The sequence below is a fragment of the Anomaloglossus baeobatrachus genome, chromosome 10 (genome assembly GCF_048569485.1).
Source record: "Anomaloglossus baeobatrachus isolate aAnoBae1 chromosome 10, aAnoBae1.hap1, whole genome shotgun sequence".
NCBI lineage: Eukaryota > Metazoa > Chordata > Amphibia > Anura > Aromobatidae > Anomaloglossus > Anomaloglossus baeobatrachus.
This window is the reverse complement of record NC_134362.1, coordinates 158,222,177-158,243,448: the sequence shown is the minus strand read 5'-3', so window position 1 is coordinate 158,243,448 and position 21,272 is coordinate 158,222,177. Positions and strand designations below refer to the sequence as shown.

General features: G+C 43.0%; 1 protein-coding gene across 1 annotated transcript in view; it reads right to left on the bottom strand.

Moving 5' to 3' along the window:
* The window catches only part of ZNF423 (zinc finger protein 423), a 373,454-nt gene that overhangs the window by 258,482 nt on the left and 93,700 nt on the right, over positions 1 to 21,272 (bottom strand). The window contains exon 3 of the mRNA XM_075325752.1: positions 19,262 to 19,450. Coding sequence (XP_075181867.1) covers positions 19,262 to 19,450 — 189 coding nt within the window. The remainder of the gene's footprint in view (positions 1 to 19,261; positions 19,451 to 21,272) is intronic.

The window sequence follows — 21,272 nt, the reverse complement described above, 5'->3', positions numbered from 1 at the left end:
TTAGGCTTTAAGAAGGTGTCTGTGTGAAATAGAAACAGATCTTGAAAAAAAAAACCCACACCTCTGGTCATGGCACCATTATTTATCTTCCAGTAGCCAAGGAGGAGGAGGTTAGGAAAACAGTCAAGTTGGTCATGCCCAAAATATAGTCAGACCTAGGTGACATCAAACATGTAGTGTACACCTAGTTGACTGCGCATGCGCCAGAAGTACAGCGCATGTCTTCAATCAAGTTAGATTGGCTGGGTGTAGAACATGGCCACCTTGACTTTTCTTTCCAGATTATTCACTTTCTTGAGTCCAGTAAGATTAATGAACAAGGATGAAGCTGAAAACTGATTTTTAACAAAAGTTTGCATCTACTTTTGCAAATTATTACCTTTATATTTTTTTGCGCCAAAATACAGAGTAGCAATCTGCTTTGGTTATTTATTTTTTAGAGGATTTTTTTTGCACCATTTTCCCCTTTTTTATTGCTAAATACGGTTTTGTTTTTTTATCAGATGGTTGTTCACATGTGGAGACAATATTGCACCAATCATCAGAAAAGGTATCCACGAAATGCAAAAAATCATCCAAATGACACAAATCTGTTCATTTCTCCGGATGTTTAGCCTTGTATCCCCTAACTGTTCCTGCATTTGCAAGTGTGCTCTATTTAAGCACAAATTCAGAAAAATGTAATGAAGCGTGCATCCCGACGAGCGAGCACCTTCCAACACAAGCATATTTACAGGCCAAAAAATACTGCTTAGTCCATCTGGACCCTCGATCAGCAGGCCTGACAGCATTAAGCTCAGAAAAGTGATCTGTGGCTTTAATAAGGAGAAGGGGGCACAGAGGAATTAGCTGCCTAGGTGACGGAGAGGAAGGGAGGGGGGAGCCAGAGTAAGATGGAAATGTATTTGTGGCGCAGAGAGCTCGGGGAGGCCAGACAGGAGCCCCCCAACCCCCCCTGGGACATCCAAACACCCAGGGCTTGGATGCTCTCATTTCTAGCAGAGCTAAATACTGAAAGCTGTGCATTCTTCTAGTCTCGACCACAGCCGTTCTGTGCAGACAAAGAAAGCGTAAAAAAGTGTTAGGGCTAATCCTATGTTTGTTTGGGGTTAGGGGGTAAGCAAAAAGGTGTTTGGCGCTGTCAATCATATGGAAATTAGCCGTGCATTTCATCGGATCGTCCTTCCAGAGAGGTAGAAACCGGCAGAATTTCACCAAAATACTAAACATAATTGATGGAAATTTCATCCAGCGTCGAAATTGTGTAATGTGGGTCATTGATTGAACAATCATCGCACACTACGGCCAATAAAGAGCAAGCGCGATGGTAAAACGGTGCCGTAAAAAAAGCACGTGGGAAGGTAAATGCAGCCCCTGTCTAAACGGCCTACCTGCTCTATTGCATTCACCGGCTGGGAAAATGACCATATGGATTTTGCCGAGGGGTGCGATTAATATTTTTCCTTATTCACCCTAAGCCTGTTTGGCTTCTGTTTAATGGACAAGCTTGACAGTGTAAGGCCTCATTCAGACATCAGCCTTTTTCACATGAGAAAAATTGCAATTTCATCCGAGATTTCCAAGTGATTGCAATTTCATCCGAGATTTCCAAGTGTTTGGATCGAGTTTCATCAGTTTTTTCGTACGTGAAAAAAATAAAAGTTTCTCGGTCTTTTCCTATCTAACAGGGTGAAAATAGGTCTGCAGTAAGCATCTGAATACGGTCCAATTTTTTCACGCACCTATAGACTTGCATTGCCGATGCTGATCTGACACTAGGAGCAAAATCGGACATGTCTCCGCGATTTTGTGCAGGAAATCAGAGACTTGTGAATGACCCAATTCATAATAATAGGTACAAGTGCCATCCATAAAGAACACCTATAGCACCCATATGCGTAAAATGGGATGTCTGAATGAGGCCTAACTTGAATTGGTGTCGAATAGCCAATTGTGGTGTCCATCATCCATAGACATAGCATTTGAAGGGAATCTATCAGACTCCCCAACTGTCCCCATCCCGTACAAGAGCAGGATTCATCATGATTCTTTTATTCTGATGTGATATGTCATGTGCCTTACTCATATTGCTCATTTTTAAGAAAAAACATTTTTTGCAGCTCGGCACATGCCAATGAGGCAGGACAAGTCTGGTAGGGCACCTCTTTGCTCCAGACTAGTTTTTCCTAGAAACCTACCCCCATACAATCTCCAACATGGTGGAACCATTGGAAATTTTGAGCTGGCTGTCACGATTGCTCTGCGCAAAGAATCTTACAGACCTGGAGATGTTCTGCGGTGGTTACAGATCTGGCAGTGACACTATTTCCTTGTGCAGAGCATCTTGCCTTAGGAGATACTCTGCGGCGCCTTCCTTAGATACTGAACTGGCAGCTTGGTTCACTACACTGGAGTCCAGGTTGGTTCTGGGAGGTGCTGGGCACTCAGCTGTTCCACCTTTCTGGTGATTGCTCAGGATACTGAGAATGGTCCCTCAGAACCTTGCCTGTTGTAGTTTCTGGCTCTGCAGTGTTGCTGTTACTTGTGTGTTGGCTTGTGTTCTGATCTTGGCTTTCTGACCCCAGACGGTCTCTTTCTCACCTTTTATCTGTGATCTCCTGAACATCGGACTGTGACCTGACTACACCCGTTTGCCCTTTTTGTTCATACGTGTCCTCCTGTTACCAAACCCTGGCTTTTCTGACTACCTCTCCAGCCATATTATCCGTGAGGTAGTGACTAGCGTAACATTGGCGATCCTACTAAATGAGGCAGGACAAGTACGGCAGGGTGTCCTGTGCCCTAGACTAGTTTTTCCTAGGATCCTACCTCCATACAATCCCCAACATGGTGGGACCACTGGAAATCTTGTGCTGCCGATCCTAGCGAATGAGGGAGTACATGTCCGGTAGGGCATCTCGTGCCCCAGACTACTTTTTCCTAGGATTCTACCTCCATACAATCCCCAAAATGGTGGGACCACTGGAAATCTTGTGGTGACGATCCTACCACATAAGCAAAGCCGATAACTGTAATGGACCCTGAAGTGGTATACCACCACGGAATATTGTATGATTTACGTGCCAGATGGTGGCCAAGTATTTGGCAATTTCACCAGCTTTCCTTAACTCCTATAGTATACCAATTTATTTTTTTTTATGCAGCCAGATGATTCAATGGGAAAATATTGGCTCTTACTGTATAAACTGATCCGGCGCCAATAATGGATCAGTTATGGTTTTTAAGGAAAATGGTCACGTCTATGGAGAGTTAAACACATGAATGCATAAAAAAAAGACTACAAACATTCGGGATATACAAGGTTAAAGCCTCAAACTGGTAAAAAAAAAAAATGTAGACGTGGCGAGCCAAGTGGTTCTTATCGGTGGTCACATCCTAGGTTTTCATATCATTCTGAAGGCCAGATATTCCAAAAAACAGACTTTCCTTTTGTAAGCTTCAGCCACAAATCACACTTCTATTACTTGTACAGGGAACAAATAACTGCAATAAAAGCGGTGTTATTTTTAAGGCCGGAGAGATTTCCGCGCCTGGTACATCAGAGCGTTGATAACAGAGCTACTTTCCAGAGTGAGATGTTGTATCCAGAGATGGTCGGCAGATATTGCCTTCTATTAGCTGCTGCAGGTTTTATCGTGTATCTACACAGAAGAGACTTGTTATATGCAGAGAATAAAGGTGCATCGACAATCGTGGAAGTCACCGAGGGCACAGATTTTGTAAGAGCAGCACTTAACCCATGCGAAGCAGCACATCATACTTGTTAGAGGGAGACAAGCCGACCACAGTTACGGTATATACCAGTCTGGGAAATGTATTCATTATTACATAGGGATTGCGGGAAGGTAAAAAAGCGAACAAGTTATTGCTGTAGATGCACAGTTTGATGACTTTTTTTTATTTTTTTTCCTATAGTGGATTACATTTACTTAGAAAAAAAGGAAACTTACAATCATACATCTTCCTACATGTTTTGAGCTTGTATAAAATAGCTATCACATTTGGTAGACTGTCAAGGTAGCGTTGGGATCTGTTCAGACCACTGATTCTGACACTCTGTCTGACAACTTCATAGAGGTCTATACTAGGGTGTTGATCCACAGATTGATAGTTCTATCAAGAGTTAATCTCTGCTGATCTGCTTGTGAGTCATCTTTGATCACATATTGTGGGGGAGCCAATCACATCTGCTCCCCTCCTATATATGCAGGCGGGACATTTCCATCAGTGCCAGCTATAGTTTATCTTAGTTGGTCTGGTGAGGTGCAGTGATCCAGACTATCTGGTGTGATATCAGTTGCTGTGTGCGGTTGTGGAGTTTACCCTTGTTGCCTTTTTGTCGCTACCCTCCTCTTCTTGTTTTTCTCCTCAGTCTCTTTGTCCATTCCTATGTGAATATCAGTGTCTACATGTTGCCTTTTTGTTGCTACTCTCCTCCTCTTGTTTTTCTCCTGAGTCTCTTTTTATCCATTCCTGTGCATGTGCAGTGTCCCCATGTTGCATTTTTGTTGCTACCATCCTCCTCTTGTTTTTCTCTTGAGCCTTTCTTTGTCCATTCCTCTGTGTGTGCAGTGTTTCAGTGTTTTGGTGTTCTCTTGTCTGTCCTTATCTGTTTATCATCTCCCTCCTGCTCTGTTCCTCCATGGGGCGGGGGGGGGGGTATTAGAGTAGTATTGCTCAGGAGTATAGAAAGGCTTGGGACTCTGGCGTCTACACCATTAGGTGTAATCCGGATGTGAGGGATAGCCTAGGGCTCCTAGTGTGAGGGACAGAATAGGAGCTCCCTATCTCAAAGTAAGATTGTGACAAGGGCCTGTGACGGCATCTAACCCTTAAAGTTAAAATCTCTGACATTGTGGTACACCGCATCGGACATAATGATGCCTGTAAATGGTGGACATTCTCTACTATTCAATGGCAAAGAGCAGTAATTCCATTGATATTTTGACTCTTTTACTGACTTTTAGGGCATCCACCTCCAATGGGTGGCACTAGTGAAATGGTTTTCTTACTTTATGGTAGAAAGCCAATATACATATCCAACAAGGTAATATATTGCCATGAAAAAGTCATCCTTTGGGTTTATCTGTAACGATCTTTAAAGGCAACCCTCCATCTATAGACTGAAAAGAGACTCTACAATGCTCATGTATCGATTCAACACTCTACTTGACGGTCTCGGTTTGCTTCCCGCTGCAAATTTAGCTCAGATCGCTATTCCGGTCTTCCTGCTCTCAAGATGTAATGCCTTTTCTGTGCTGTAGAATTGGAAAGTTAGGCGAGGCAAGGTCTAGATTTGCCACTTCACTCCCCAAACCATCTTGGAAGAAGAACCGACACACTGACCTGAGCAGAGGAGGAAGCAGGAGACCAATCGAAGAATCCAGGAAGAGTTGGTTTGAATCGATTCGAAGGACCTGGTCTATCAACCACCAGTCAGTAATCTATGGAACTATGTGAACCGCCTTCTACTTTTCAGCACCCACAGTTCTTCTTTTGATCAGCTGGCCTGGTGTGCTGTCACATCTGCATCATACGACAACAATAATGTTGTGCCAGGCCGGCTTATCAAAAGAAGAGCCACAGATACCAGAAGGTCAAAGGCGGTTCTCAGAGGTCTGGTCCAACAGACATTGATTTTTAGTCTTAGGGTGAAGAGTCCCTTTAGCTTTATTTGTAGACTTTCCTATGATTCATCCAAACATCTATTTAGAGCAGTGTTTCTCAACTCCAGTCCACAAGACCCACCAACAGAACATGTTTTCAGATTTTCTTCAATCAGGTTTTCAGGCTTTCATTAATATTGCACAGGTGATGGAATTATTCCTTGTCTAATATTGAGGAAAACCTGAAAACATGATCTGTTGATTGGTCTTGAAGACTGGAGTTGAGAAACACCGATTTAGAGCTTCCTAATAATCCATGCAAAAGCTGCAGAACCAACCCAAGAGGTAGACTGTCAATCTGATCCACTATCAGACATTCTTCGATAAGACGACTCTTGTAAACCCAAGAGTTCTATGTATATTCACCGGTTGTGACACTGCGTCGTCAAGTTCATCCGCTTTAAAAGCTCATATTTGCAACATGCGGCGCCCCCAGAATAAGGGATTTAAAAATTCCAAATAAAAAAGGTAATTTTTATTTTTTGCTAAACCCTTTAACTCTTCAATCACCCAAAGACGATGAATGCGTGTTTTTCCTGTCCTTACAGCTGCCATTTGTTAGATGAGTTGTTATTGTAAGCATTAATGCAGTTCTACCACAAGAGGGGTCAAGGAAAGAGAAGCCCAATTATTATGGCCAGCAGAGACTGGTAACTCACCCTATTATCACCCCCAGGCTCTCGGCGCCACAGACGTGTTATTGCTTCTTGTGTCATAGACTCTGCCACTGTTAAGAGCCATGATTATTACGCCAGTGCTACCTCTGCTATCAGAGGCACTGAGGGGGGCCTGCCTACTTTACCTCTCCGCAAAGAGTATTACATTGCCGCTTACAGTGGGAGGTGTATCAGCAATGACCCAAAGGGCAAAACTTCCAAAAAAATCTGCAAAAAAAGTGTCAATTTGTACAGGATAGGTTTTTTAAAAAAAAATCATGGATGGTATGGGCATGGAAAGCTAAAAAAAAAATCCAGCGGCAAGGTCAATGGAAATACAGTCGGACAAGCAGGGTGTGTAATTGACTTTCACTCCACCTCGAAAAGCAAAGACGAACAGGACACAAAATATAGGCAACCACAATCCAACAGATAAGGAGCCCCTCCCCGAAACGAAGGTTGGAACATATATAAGGACATATTTAGAGGGAAAAAAATACTACAAATATGATCGTTATTGGACTCAGGATATTTTTTTTCTCTGTACTCTGCTGTCTCGGGCTCCCCAGACCCCATTCTTGGGATTCCTTGGGGTCCAAGTGGTAGGACCCCCAGCAATCTGTAGTTATCCTGTCCGTCTTACACAGGGAATAACTTAATATGTTGTGAATAACCTTTCCATATAATTGCATCCCACTTACTGTGAACACCATCACAGCAACTTATTTTACTCAAATATATTATATTTATATATATATATATATATAATTATATATATATATATATATATATATAATATATAATATATATATATATATATATATATATATATATATATATATATATATATATATATATATATATATATATATATATATATATATATATATATATATATATATATATATATATATATATATATATATATATATATTATATATATTATATTTCTATTGCTTTGTTTACACAGGTCCTGGGCGTCTCCAAGTTACCAGGCAGCAAACAAATGCATTTCATAGGTTATTAGGTTATTCTGAACTTAAAAAGTATGATTTCAGGACCAGACTACGCATGGTTCATTTGTAGTCTGTTACCATAGAGATGGAGAGTTGAAATTCCAATTGTAGGGACAACAACATGGTAGGACATTTTTTCATAAGGACGTACAGTAGTTCAACTTTTTTTTACCATTTTTTATATGCATTGAAAATATAACAAAATATTGTTTGCGAAACACATGGGATAGCCTTGAGAAGGTAATCTATCAAGACCCCTAATATAGCAGCATGAAAGCTGATGGCTTTTTCCTTGTAAGGGTGAATTTTGAAAATAGTTTCAAATTTCAGCTCCTCATATAAAAATGAGGCAGAACTAGTCCAGAGAGACCTTTCTTCCCCCTTACCTAACACCCCCTTCCACCCCAACTAGTCCCGCTTCCCCAGCGACGTACCGGGAGTTCTACTATACCAGGGACTGTATGCGGGTTGTCAATCATAGCCTGGGGGTTGTGACTAGTCAATCAAAGCATGACTACTCTAGGAAAAGGGACGGCTCACTGGACTAGTCCCGCTTCCACCGACGATGTACCGACAGTTCTGCTATATCAGGGACTGTATGTATGAACGATGTCAATCAGCCTGGGGATTGTGACTAGGTACTAAAAGCAGGACTACTCTAGGAAAAGCGATGGCTCGCTGGACTAGTCCAGCTTCTCAAGTGCTGTACCGGGAGTTTTGCTATACCAGGGACTGTATGAAGGATGTCAATCACAGCCTGGGAGGCGTGGCTAGGCACTAAAAGCAGGACTACTCTAGGAAAAGGGACAGATCGCTGGACTAGCCTTACTTCCCTGGCGATGTACCGGGAGTTTTGCTATAACAGGCACTGTATGAAGGATGTCATCCATAGCCTGTGGGTTGTGATTATGTATTGAAAGCAGGACTACTCTAGGAAAAGGGACGGCTTCCTGGACTAGCCCTGCTTACATGCAGACGTACCGGGAGTTTTGCTATACCAGGCACTGTATGAAGGATGTCAATCATAGCCGGGGATTGTGACTAGCACTAAAAGCAGGACTACTCTAAGAAAGGGGACGGCTTGCTTCACCGGCAACATGCCGACAGTTCTGCTATACCAGGGACTATATACATGATATCAATCATAGCCTGGGGGGCGTGACTAGGTATTGAAAGCAGGACTACTCTAGGAAAAGGGACGGCTTCCTGGACTAGCCCCACTTACATGCCGACGTACCGGGAGTTTTCCTATACGGGACCGTATGCATGACGTCAATCACAGCCTGGGGGGCGTGACTAGGTATTGAAAGCAGGACTACTCTGGGGGAAGAGACGGCTCGCTGGACTAGTCCCGCTTCATTTGAATATGAAGATTTACAGATTAAAAGATTATTTTCGGTCATGTTCCCAAGTAGCGTAAATGTTGATTTTTTTTTTTTATTCAGAATTTCTGATGTGTTAAACTGTCCAAGCAAATTGGATTTTATGTAACGAAAACTCATGTCCATAGTACACTTAAAGATATTGTTAAACTATGTGGGTTATTTTTCCTTTTTTGGGGGGAGGGGTCCTCCTTTCCATGTGTGTTTCAATGGGGAGCCTTAAATGCAGATATAAAAAAAAACCTGCAATTGTGTATTTAACTACAGAATTTACAGAATTCCAGCATTTGTAAAAAAAAAGGAACACACACAATAATAAGAACAGATTATTATTGTGTATTTTGGTTGTGAGCCCCCGCAGAAAAAAGTCAGCAGAAATAAACTGATTTTTCACGTGAGATCATGGTCTTATTGTAGCTTTTTCCTGCCGCCAGTGGTCAGTATGTACACCGCGGTCCTTACTAGAACTGTCGCGGATGTAAGAAAGTGGTCTGACGCAAGTTAATCTTTATTATAAAATGAAAAGTAAATTCTGCAGGTGTCTTAATCATTAAAGTAATTTCTCACCATTCTTAACAAGAAGCAATGACAACTAAATTTCTTGTTTAAAGGGAAACTGTCAGCAGATTTTTGCTATGTAATCTGAGAGCAGCATGATGTAGGGGCTGAGACCCTGATTCCAGCGGTGTGTCCCTTATTAGGCTGTGTGTGGCGGTTTCAATAAAATCAATGTTTTATCAGCAGCAGATTATCACTAGAGGACTAGGTGTATTGTGCCTCTAGTCAACTGCTCTGTATAACCCCCACCTCCACCATTGATTGGCAGCTTTGTGTGTATACTGTGCATAGGCAGAAAGAGGCTTATCAGCAGTGGGCAAGGGGTTATACAGAGCTCAGCATCCTGAGCACTGCTAGATATGCAGTTATTATATCAAAATGACAGCAAGCAGACCAGCAAGTGATATTTCTGGAATCAGGGTGCCAGAGTCATGCCAGAATGGACAGATGCTCAACGTGTGGTGCAACATAAAGGTAACAACAGGAATGCTATAGAAGGAAGGCCCTGGCAGGAGGGATAACGAAGAGGGGGAACTTCCTGCAACTCACCAGAGCCTGTACCCTGCGCTCCCCAATGTCTCTATAGTGTTCTTCCCCCCCTCCTTTGGTGTCACATTCCTAGGTTCTCACTAACTAGTGAGAAGGGCGGCGAGAACACTAGTCTCACCACTGCAATAAGACAACATGAGCTAAGGCAGACAAAGAGAGGGAAAATAGACAGAAAAAGGAAAACACTTCAAGCTCCTCCAATGCAGCTAAACATCACAGCTGCAATAGTCAGGACTCCTCAGCTTCTTCCAGAGACATGCTCCTTCCAAGGTGGTCAGCAATAGAATGAGAATCTATAACAGGCATCAAATTTATAGATAGTCATAAAAGAGCTGCACCTCAGATTAAGGCTACAAAGGACAGCCAGATAGGAAAGAGTCCATAACCCCCACAGCACTAACAGAAAGTAGATTCCCTCACATAGCTGTAGACTTGAGCATAATAAGGTGCGGTGCCTTTCTGATTCCAGAGCGGGACATCATGCTGCTTTCAGATTACAAAGCAAAAACCTGCTGATCGATTCCCTTTAATTTAAATATTTATTTCTAGTTTTAGTGTTCTTTTATTTCAGCTTTCTGTATGCCAATGTTCTATTTTTCTTTGCAGCTAAATCTAGGCTATGTATTCCATTATAAGATACACAGAATATAAAAAAAATACCACCCTGCATTTGACACAGTCCAATATCAATTACTAATGTACCACCTACGGAGACGTAGAATAAGAAGATTAAAGAGTAAACACTAGGACGTGGAACATATTGCGATGTGTGCGCCTCCATCGGACAGCGGGAAGCAGCTATATTTGTGGTTCTATGGAGGATGCATTAACTGCCTTGCAAAGTCTGAGTACAGCAGGATTTACCTTCCCTTAGTATCCCATTGGAAGCCATTAGCTCTATTTTATTTCAATGCTGTTTTTTCGGATTATCAGCACAATTATTCTCTCTATCGATCTGGAGGTCGTTTTGGGCCAGTACTTAAATGGCGGCTAAGGCTCCTCTTCGTTTAAGGTGTGCGAAGGAGCTCGTCCTCCAGGGTCATTTTACTTGGTAAACTTCAGCTGAACCAATTGCACTATATTGTGGCAACTCAGTCTAAAGTCAGAGTCATAAAATCCCAGTAAATGGCAGCCTTGCTCCGGTGGTAACAATGCATCATAATAAGGGCTTATTCAACTTTCAGCCAACATAAGGATGTAAATCTGCTTAACTTTGTGAAAGCTTCAGCTTCCGATCCCTACTGCGATTCGAGAGGCACAACGGTCATTAAAAGTGTACCAATACAAACCAGACCTATGGGCAATGGCCGGGGGCGCGGGAAAAGAGGTCATATACAAGTGATTGACAAACTGATTATTACTAATAAATAATAATGGTTTATTCTCATATATGGATTATATACTCTGTTTTTCTTATATTTCATTAATTTTAATTGATGTATAAAGTCAACAGATTTTAAAAGTTCCTATAGAGCAACAAAGGTTTTTTTGGTATTGGAAGAAACGTATCGACTCATATTTAAACAAAAAAAAATATATACTGTATTTTTCGTTTTATAAGACGCACTGGATTATAAGACGCAACCCAAATTTAAAGATAAAAAAAAAGGTAAAAAATATAAAAATGGGGTCCATCTTATACTCCGGTGTTATCTTACCGGAGGGGGCAGCAGTGTTGGTGAAGCGGGGGTCACAGGAGGCAGAGGTTGTGCTGGCAGCGGCAGCGGGTCCATGGTGACAGCAGCAGTCAGTAGTGGCAGCTGCGGGTCAGTGGCGGCAGCGCGTCAGTGGTGGAGCAGGCCGGTGTGGTGAGTGTCCCATTCTGTCCGCAATCCCAGTTCAAATGATACGGCGAATGGAGCTCTCTTCCAAGAGCTCCATCTGCGCACGTGCCGACTACTGGCGCCATCATTTGAAACCGGGACCGCGGACACACTGGGACACCCACCGCACAGTCACTGCAGTCCGCACAGCCACCCACCTGCACACACAGAGTGGCAGTCAGCAGGCCGCTCGCCCACCCTGCACAGAGAGGCTGCCGGGACAGAGAGGCAGCCAGCAAAGAAAGGCACCCGGCCGCCCACACGCAGCAACAGGCACCCAGCTGCCAGCACACAGACGCCCCCCCCCCCATCCCGCCGGTAAGCTATATTTGGATTTTAAGATGCACCCCTCATTTTCCTCCCAAAAGGACAGAACATTAAAAGCAAGTAAATTGTAAAGTTTCTACACTTGTCATAAGCATTACAACGCTTTAATAATATTTAAGCCCGGATAACCCCTTTAGGCCCCCTTCACAAGTCCGTGAAAAACACCTGCGTGTCTTACGTGCCGTTTTTCGGGTCCGTGTTCCGTTTTTTTTGTCCGTTTTTCTGGTACGTGTGACATCCATGTGATTGTGTATGCTAGGCGTGTGTGCGTGAGATACGTAAGTGTAATGTCCGTGTGTTGTCCGTGTGAAATGTTCCGTGTGTGATGCACAATGACGTTGCTATATGCCCGCTGACAGCAGACAGACAGCGTCGCGCTATGAGAATGAACTCGGGTGAACTTCACCCGACTTCATTGTCATCCTACGGCTTTGTCTGTGTCACGTACTGATTAGCGGTCACCCGTGAAGGACTCACCGGTGACCGCTAATCTTCTGAGTGACTGAAGTGAGCAGCGCGATTAGCGCTGCTGTCACTCAGGTTACCTGCGGCTAGCTGGATCCTCCACCCGAGACCGCAACTCACCTGTGACTTCATCACTGTCACTCGGGCGACTTGCAGTCATAGTTGGAGGATCCAGCGGTGGCCACGAGTAATCTGAGTGACGTCATCACTGATCGCGCTACTCACCTCAGTTGCTGCGTGGAGCTGACAGGAGCGGCGGTGTTCTTCTGCAGCTCCTGTCACCTATGTAGCAGAGCTGAGAGCATCGCGGGACCTCCATGGATTATGCCGAATTGGAGGGGTTTTCGGGGCTTAATAAAGTGGTGAACAAGGGTTTTTTTTTGTTTATTTCAAATAAAGGATTTTTCGTTGTGTGGGCTTATTTTCTTTAACTTACAGGTTAATCAGGTATCTCGGGGAGACGCCTGTCATGATTAATCTTGGACTTAGTGGCAGCTATGGGCTGCTGCCATTAACTCCTTATTACCCCGATTGCCAACGCACCAGAGCAAATCGGGATGAGCCAGGTACAGTCCCGGGACTGTCGCATCTAATGGATGCGGCAATTCCAGGCGGCTGCTGGCTGATATTGTTAGGCTGGGGAGCTCCCCATAATGTGGAGCTCCCCATCCTGAGAATACCAGCCTTTAGCCGTTTGGCTTTAGCTGGTATCAAAATTGGGGGGAACCACACATTGTTTTTTTTTTAATGATTTATTTATTTTTTTACTGCTCGATATTGACATGCCCACCGGCGGCTGTGATTGGTTGCAGTGAGACAGCTGTCACTCAGCGTGGGGGAGTGTCTCACTGCAACCAATCATAGGCGCCGGTGGGCGGGAAAGCAGGGAATAGGAGATTGATTAATGAGCGGCCGTTTTTTTCAAAATAGTAAAAGCAGCCGGAGTTTTTTTTAACAGCCGTGCAGCGCCTGTGATCGGGGAACGATGAGTATGAGAGAGGGGGGAGACTGACCGACATGGACAGAGAGAGAGAGGGACAGACAAGACAGAGAGACCGACCAACCGACGGACTGAGGGAGATTGACTGACATACACAGAAAAAAAGATTGACCGACATCGCTTCAAAAAAGCACAAAACGTACACGGACCATACGGAGATGCATCCGTGTCACGTACGTGTGCTCACGGACCTATAGACTTTCATTGGGTGTGTGCGTGTTCCGTGCAGAAAATGGACATGCATCCGTGTTTTGTGGACAAACACGCACACGGACACACGCACCTTATGGAAAAACGCACGTGTAACTCCATACATTAAATAACATTGAAGTACGTGTGTCCGTGTCTCCGGTACATACGGAAACGGACCTAACACGTACCGGAGACACGGACGTGTGAAGGGGGCCTTAAGCGTAGAAGCATTGTCAATAAGAGGGGTGTGCCACAAATGTAGTTTAAAGATGTTGTACAGTTTTGAGTATGCCTACTTTGCACAAAAAAGGCAACTTTTTCAATTTCACATAACACTTACTACTTTTTCTTTTTAAAGTGTGCGGAAGGCTTGTTGGCCAATCAAATTTATTATAATTTCCGCCATAGATTGGTAAACCTAACGGCACAAATCTATTCCACCCTTCATATTGACTTCATGCTGCAACAAATTTCTTACATATGCGGCACCATGTAACGCTCGCAACTAGTGTAGAGGCAGCAAGCTGGGTTAGTGGACCCACTGGGCCACAGGGGGACCTTGGCTTACCCTTTAGTAGGAGGGGCTTAACTAAGTGCCCACTGCAAGGCGGTCGCCAGGTATCATTCCCAGGGCAGTGACAAGGACTGTTGCAGCTAACCCCCAGGACAGGTGCCGGACTCAAGTACAGGCAGGATGACTGAGGCAGTCTGGATAGGCAGGTATGGACAGGAATGGTGGATACAGCAGGGACAGATAGGTATGGGAAGGCAGGTACAGGTGATTGACAGAAGAATAACAGGACAGGAGCTTGGGACCTGACAACTAGCTGGCAGACTGGTATACTGAATAATTGAACACGTTGTGTAGGCACATCAACTAATGGGAGGGTGCCTTAAATACATAGGCTATTCCTTAAATAGTGCTTCGGTCCTTAAAGAGGAGGGCCAGTGTGCACACAATTTACCTGCACAAACAGATATCCTCCTAAGATAGCCAAATATAAAAAAAAAAAACACTCCAACTTCCAAAAATATTAAGCTTTGATATTTATGAGTCTTTTGGGTTGATTGAGAACATAGTTGTTCTAAAATACAACTTGCCTAATAAGTCTGCACATGGTGTATATCATTCATTATAGTCTCCCTGTAACAGGTATGCAGTGAGCTTTTTCTGGGGTATGCAGTAACTAGTAGAATAAACTGATGTATACAGCCATTAATATATCATTCTAGGGCTGTAGGAGGAGTGGAAAATACACAAAAATTATATTTGTTTAAATTTCGCTTGATATTTCCAAATGCCACCATGTCTAAACGGAAAAGTGTTCATCCTCTTAAATGTTTGAGCACACAACCCATCCAGACATCTGACGGGTGAAAACCTTCCAGTTTACAGAAGTATGGAAGTCCTTTATGCTACATTAAAAACATAAGACAACAATGAGGCAGATACTGTAAGTGGTAATAAACCTCTTTTTCAAAGAAGCCTACTCCATCACTATTCTATTCCACGGCACCGGGTCATCAGATTTAGTAAGAGCTTTCTCAGCATGAAAATTAGGCTTCTTCTGTGGTCTTATAACAGTGAGAGAGTCTTATTTTAGGAGTTTTCTATACACTTATTTCAAGTTTTGTTGTTGTGAAGTCTTTATTCCATCTAGTGTGAATAGGGTCATTATGATTTGTGTGAAATATAAGGCAAAGCTGAATAGTCAATGCTGGAGAATAAAATGTAAATGTGTATGTATATAAAGTACAATGCAAAAGTGTTAGGCAGGTATGAAAAAAATGCTGCAACGTAAAATGCTTTCAAAAATAGAAGTTTTAATAGTTTATTTTTATCAATTAACAACATTCAAAATGAATGAACAAAAGATAAATCAAAATGACATCTGTAGCGCCGGCGTCTCCGCAGAGACGTCGACTTGCTCACCGCCCCGGCCGGGTCGCGTCCTCCCCAGCCAATCACGTGTGCAGCTGCTTCCTTCCCCACCCAGGCCCTGTACATGCCGAATAGGGTTCCCGGGAGTGCAACTACGACGTCCTCCTCTTAAGGGGCCGGCGCGCTATTTCCAGGAAATGCCTCTCGGCCTATGGCTGAGAAGCACTATGTTTTTAAGGCACCCTCCCATTAGGGGAGGTGACTGCGCAACGCCTTAGTCAGTCAGTCTCCAGTCTGCTATATAGCTAATTGTCAGGTCCTGAGCTCCTGTCCTGTTATCCTTGTGTCCGTTTCCTATACCTGCCTTCTCAAACCTGTATATGCCTGCCATGCCCACCATTCCTGTCCGTAGCTGCCTGGGAAGCCTGCCTCAGTCATCCTGTACCTGAGTCCATCCCCTGTCCTGGGAGTCAGCTGCCACAGTTAGTTAAGCCCCTCCTACTAATGGGAAAGCCCAGGTCTCCCCCTGTGATTTAGTGGGTCCACTAATCCTTCTAGCTGCCCCTAAACTTTGCCTCCAAAGCACCATCAATTATGTTAGGTTCACTTGTGAACACACTGAACAGGAAGGTTTGTTCCAAACATCTTGGAGAACTAACCACAGATCTGTGTATGAGGCTTGTGCAAATCCTTTTGGTTCTTCTTGTAATCCAAGACAGACTTAATGATGGTGAGGAAGAATACAATATAGAGTATATTCAGAATGCACACACGGTTTCTTGCAAGAGCTAATGAAATGGCAGTGGTATCCCAATATGCATTGAGAATTATTCACTGCACACTCAACAGGTCAAGCAAAAGTGAAGACGTTAATTTTCAATGATGCTGAGATCAGGGCTCTGTGGGGGCCGGATCATCACTTCCATGATCCTTTGTTATTATTTACACTGAACATTGAAGTTCTTAATTACATTGGCTGTATGTTTGTGGTCGTTGTTGTGCTGCAGAATAAAATTGGAGACAATCAGATACCTTGCTGATGGTACTGCATGATGGATAAGTATCTGCCTGTATTTCTCACCATTGAGGATACCATTATTCCTCACCAAATCACCAACTCCATTTGCTGATATGTAGCCCCATTTGCAAGCACCCACCACCATGCTTCATTTTTGCCTGCAGACACAAAGTAGTATCCAGACCTTCTGCAAACAAGCTGACTTCTGTTACAGCCAAATATATCACATTTTGACTCATCAGTCCAGAGTAGAGATGAGCGAACCCAAACTGTAGATTAGAAATGAGTGAACCTAAACTTTAAAATTCAGGGCTCGTACCAAACACAGATTTTTTTTAAAAACTCAGTGCCCAAGTACAGAGTTCAGGTGCTGTACGAATGCTAACCACTGGATCGAGCATCATAGCGCTCGAGTAAGCTTGGCCCAGTGTGAGCTACTTGTAATCTCTGAATGGTACTCAATGGGGGTTAAAACAAAGTTTTTGGATGTAGTGTGCCCCAAAAAAGAAAAAAACCAACAAACAAACTCCAGTCTTCCCTGGAAGTGCTCTGTTTATGGCTGGCTGTATGTGGGTGGAGAGCCGAACTGCCCAATCAGTGACTTACATTGGGGATCAGGTCAAGTCCAAGTCCAGAACTGAACTTAATCTAAAGTCTAGCTGAACCCGAACTTCCACGGGCCCACTCCAGGGCACCCACTGCCATTTTTCTGCACCCCATTTCCTATGTTTTTGAGGATTGTTGGGTTACTTGGTCTCGTTTCCATGTAGGAGGTTTGGTTATCAATCTGTCAATTCTTTCCATGTCTGGGCCTCACCTGGCCCGGACACAGAAAGGATTGACAGATTGAAAGCTCTTTCTCGAGTCTGTGGGTGGTGGTGCATGGCCATTCTTAGTTGGTGGAGAAATTTGTCTGGTTAATTCCGATAACGAACAAGACTCCGGCATGCTAACTAGCTACATGACCCCACGCGGTCCGCATCCAGCTTCATAGAGGGACAAGTGGCACTCAGCCACGCAAGATCGAGCAATAACAGGTCTGTGATGCCCTTAGATGTCCGGAGCTGCACACGTGCTAAACTGAAAGAACCACTGTGTGTCTACCCTTCACCAACAGGTGCGGGAAACCCACTGAACCCTGTTTGTGATGGGGATCGCGGATTGCAATTCTGTCCCGTGAACGAGGAATTCTCAGTAAGTGCGGGTCATAAGCTTGCGTTAGGTCCCTGTCCTTTGTACACACCGCCCGTCGCTACTACCGATTGGATGGTGTAGTAAAGTCCTTGGATAGGCCCCACCAGGGGACCAGAGAACCGAGAAGACGATCAAACTGGACTATCTAGAGCAGAGGTCCCCAACTCCAGTCCTCAAGGCCCACCAACAGTGCAGGTTTTTGGGATTTCCTTAGTATTGCACAGGTGTTAATGTAATTACCTGCCCAGGTGCTGGTTCCAACAGCAGTGCAATGCTAAGGAAATCCTGAAAACATGCACTGTTGATGGGCCTTGAGGACTGGAGTTGGGGAACCCTGATCTAGAGGAAGTAAAAGTCGTAACAAGGTTTCCGGAGGTTCGTTTTTTGGCCACAATTCTTCCATTAAGACCACTTCTGGCCATACTTTTCGAAACAGTAGATGGGCGTTTCCTGGTTCCACTGGTTGCTGCTAAATCTTAGCTCATGGCACTGCTTGACATGTTATGATTTCGGTGGACAGTATGCATGATGTGTCTTTCATCTGCACTAAGTTTCCTTGGATGAACACAGTACAGTCCTCAACGTTGCCTATTTCTTGGTACAAGCAGGGAAGCTCCAAAATTTATTCTGAAGCAGGACAATGGCCCCAAATATACAGACAATGTTATTAAGAATGATCTTCAGAGTAACGAAGAACAAGGAGTCCTGGAAGTGATGATCTGGCCCCCGCAGAGCCCTGATTTAAGTGTGTCTGGGATTACATGAAGAACCAGAAGGATTTGCACAAGCAACATCCAGAGATCTGTGGTTACGACTCCAAAATGTTTGGAACCAGCTCCCTGCCCACTTCTTTCTAAAAATTGAGTGCAAGTACAAGTGTACCTAGAAGAACTGATATTTTAATACCGTTTTCAAGACAATAGGTGGTCAAAGCAAATATTGATTTGATTGCTCTTTTTATTTTATTTTCACTTTTCATTTTAATTGAAAGAAATAAACTATTAACACCTATTTTTTTACAGCGTTCTTACTTTGCAGTGTATGATTGTAATATATATATATATATATATATATATATATATATATATATATATATATATATATACATATATACATAATATAATATATATATAATATATAATATATATATATATATATATATATAATATATATATTATAATAATATAATATATATATATATACGTAATATATATATATATATATATATATATATATATATATATATATATATATATATATATATATATATATATATATATATATACATATATACATACTCATTCATCCCATGTCTCTGGGTCTGCTATCGAACTATGAAAGGTAGCAATGATTTCAGCGGGAGATTCTACCTTAGATAGAGCAATAAAAATGACATTATCTATAAAAAATGACATGATTAATTCTTTATTCTCGCTTAAGACCCCCTAATGTTGCATTGTCCAATTACTCAGCTAACCACCTGTCAAACCTGCAAACTTAGTTTGGGATTACCTCCGAGGCAGTGCTGGGTCCGGTGCTCCGTCAGCTCGGCCAAGGAATCGAAATCCTGCTGGCAGTTATCGCAGGTGTAAATTGACTCGTCCTCCAGCTCCTCTTCCTCAATCCTCTCTTCCTGGCTGGTCACGCTGTTACCATCTTCCAAACCTCGTCCCTCTCTTTCAGCCTCCCTTCCAGGACCACCTGCAGGCACAGGAAGAACAGAAAGTAACAGAGCTGTCTTTCACAAAACACCATAATTACTTTTTTTTTTTCTTTCTCTCTTTCTAACTTTAACATGGAGTCACTTACTAGTTGCCTCACATTGATTAACTATTTAATGTCAGCCCATGTACATCAAAATTTAATTGCAAACTACAGACAAAATATATATTGTGTCATTACAAAAATCATGGACAAGTCAAACCTAAAGATCAATGATGAAATGGAATTATCCCAAAAGGCATAATAAAAGACATCGGAGGAAACAGATACATGATTGGTTGTTTAGAAAAATTCTCTAACTATTCATCTGAAACTGCAGGATGGAAAACTGAAACTAAAAAATAAAGAAAAACACAGCAACAACAACAAAAACACAACAGCAAAAAACAAAACGCAACTTTTGAATTATTTAATAAAAACATCACATAGTATATTAGTATACCTATTAATTAGTAAACATCATATATAATTTTTTTTTTAATTCATATAGGTTTACACATTGTATGTATATATATATATATATATATATATATATATATATATATATATATATATATATATATATATATATATATAATTAGTAAATATTTTATTAAACCCGTCTCTAAATTATTTACACAATATTGTCTCTAATTGCTGACATTTTTGAGAGACAGACAGACAGACAGACAGACAGACAGAGAAAGAAACAAAGAGAGAAAGACAGAGACAGAGAGACACAGACAGAAACAGAGAGAGAGACACACGGGGGGAGAGAGAGAGAGAGAGAGAGAGAGAGAGAGAAACATTGACAACGAAACAGAGAGAAAGACAGAGAAACCGAGACAGACAGAAACAGAGAAACAGAGAGAAAGAGAGAAACAGGCAGAGAGAAAGACAGAAAGAAAGACAGACAGAGAGAGAAAGACAGAAAGACAGAGAGAGAGAGACAGACAGAGAAAAAGTCTCCTCTTAACAGTTGTTCTAGAGATGTGTCTGCTGCTAGAACTCTGTGTGGCATTGACCTGGTCTCTAATCTGAGCTGCTGTTAACCTGCGATTTCTGAGGCTGGTGACTTGGATAAACTTATCCTCCGCAGCAGAAGTGACTCTTAGGGGTAATTTGCACGCTGCGACATCGCTAGCCGATTGTAGCGATGCCGAGCGCGATAGTACCCGCCCCCGTCGTACATGCGATATCTTGTGATAGCTGCCGTAGCGAACATTATCGCTACGGCAGCTTCACACGCACTTACCTGCCCTGCGACGTCGCTCTGGCCGGCGACCCGCCTCCTTCCTAAGGGGGCGGGTCGTGCAGCGTCACAGTGACGTCACACGGCAGGCAGCCAATAGAAGAGCAGGGGCGGAGATGAGCGGGATGTATATATCCCAATCCCGCCCACCTCCTTCCTTCCTTATTGCAGGTGGGATGCAGGTAAGGAGATGTTCCTCGCTCCTGCGGCTTCACACACAGCTATGTGTGCTGCCGTAGGAACGAGGAACAACATCGTACCTGACGCTGCAGCGAATTTATGGAAATGACCGACACTGCACAGATCACCGATTTTTGCCGCTTTTGCGATCGTTTATCGGTGCATCTAGGCTTTACACGTTGCGACGTCGTTACTGGCACCGGATGTGCATCACTTTCGATAGCGATGTCGCAACGTGCAAAGTACCCCTTAGTCTTCCTTTCCTGGGGCGGTCCTCATGTGAGCACTTGGGGACACTTTCAAAGTTTTCCCAATTTTTTGGAGTGACTGACCTTCAGTTCTTAAAGTAATGATGGACACTCGTTTTTCTTTACTTAGAATTTGTATTAT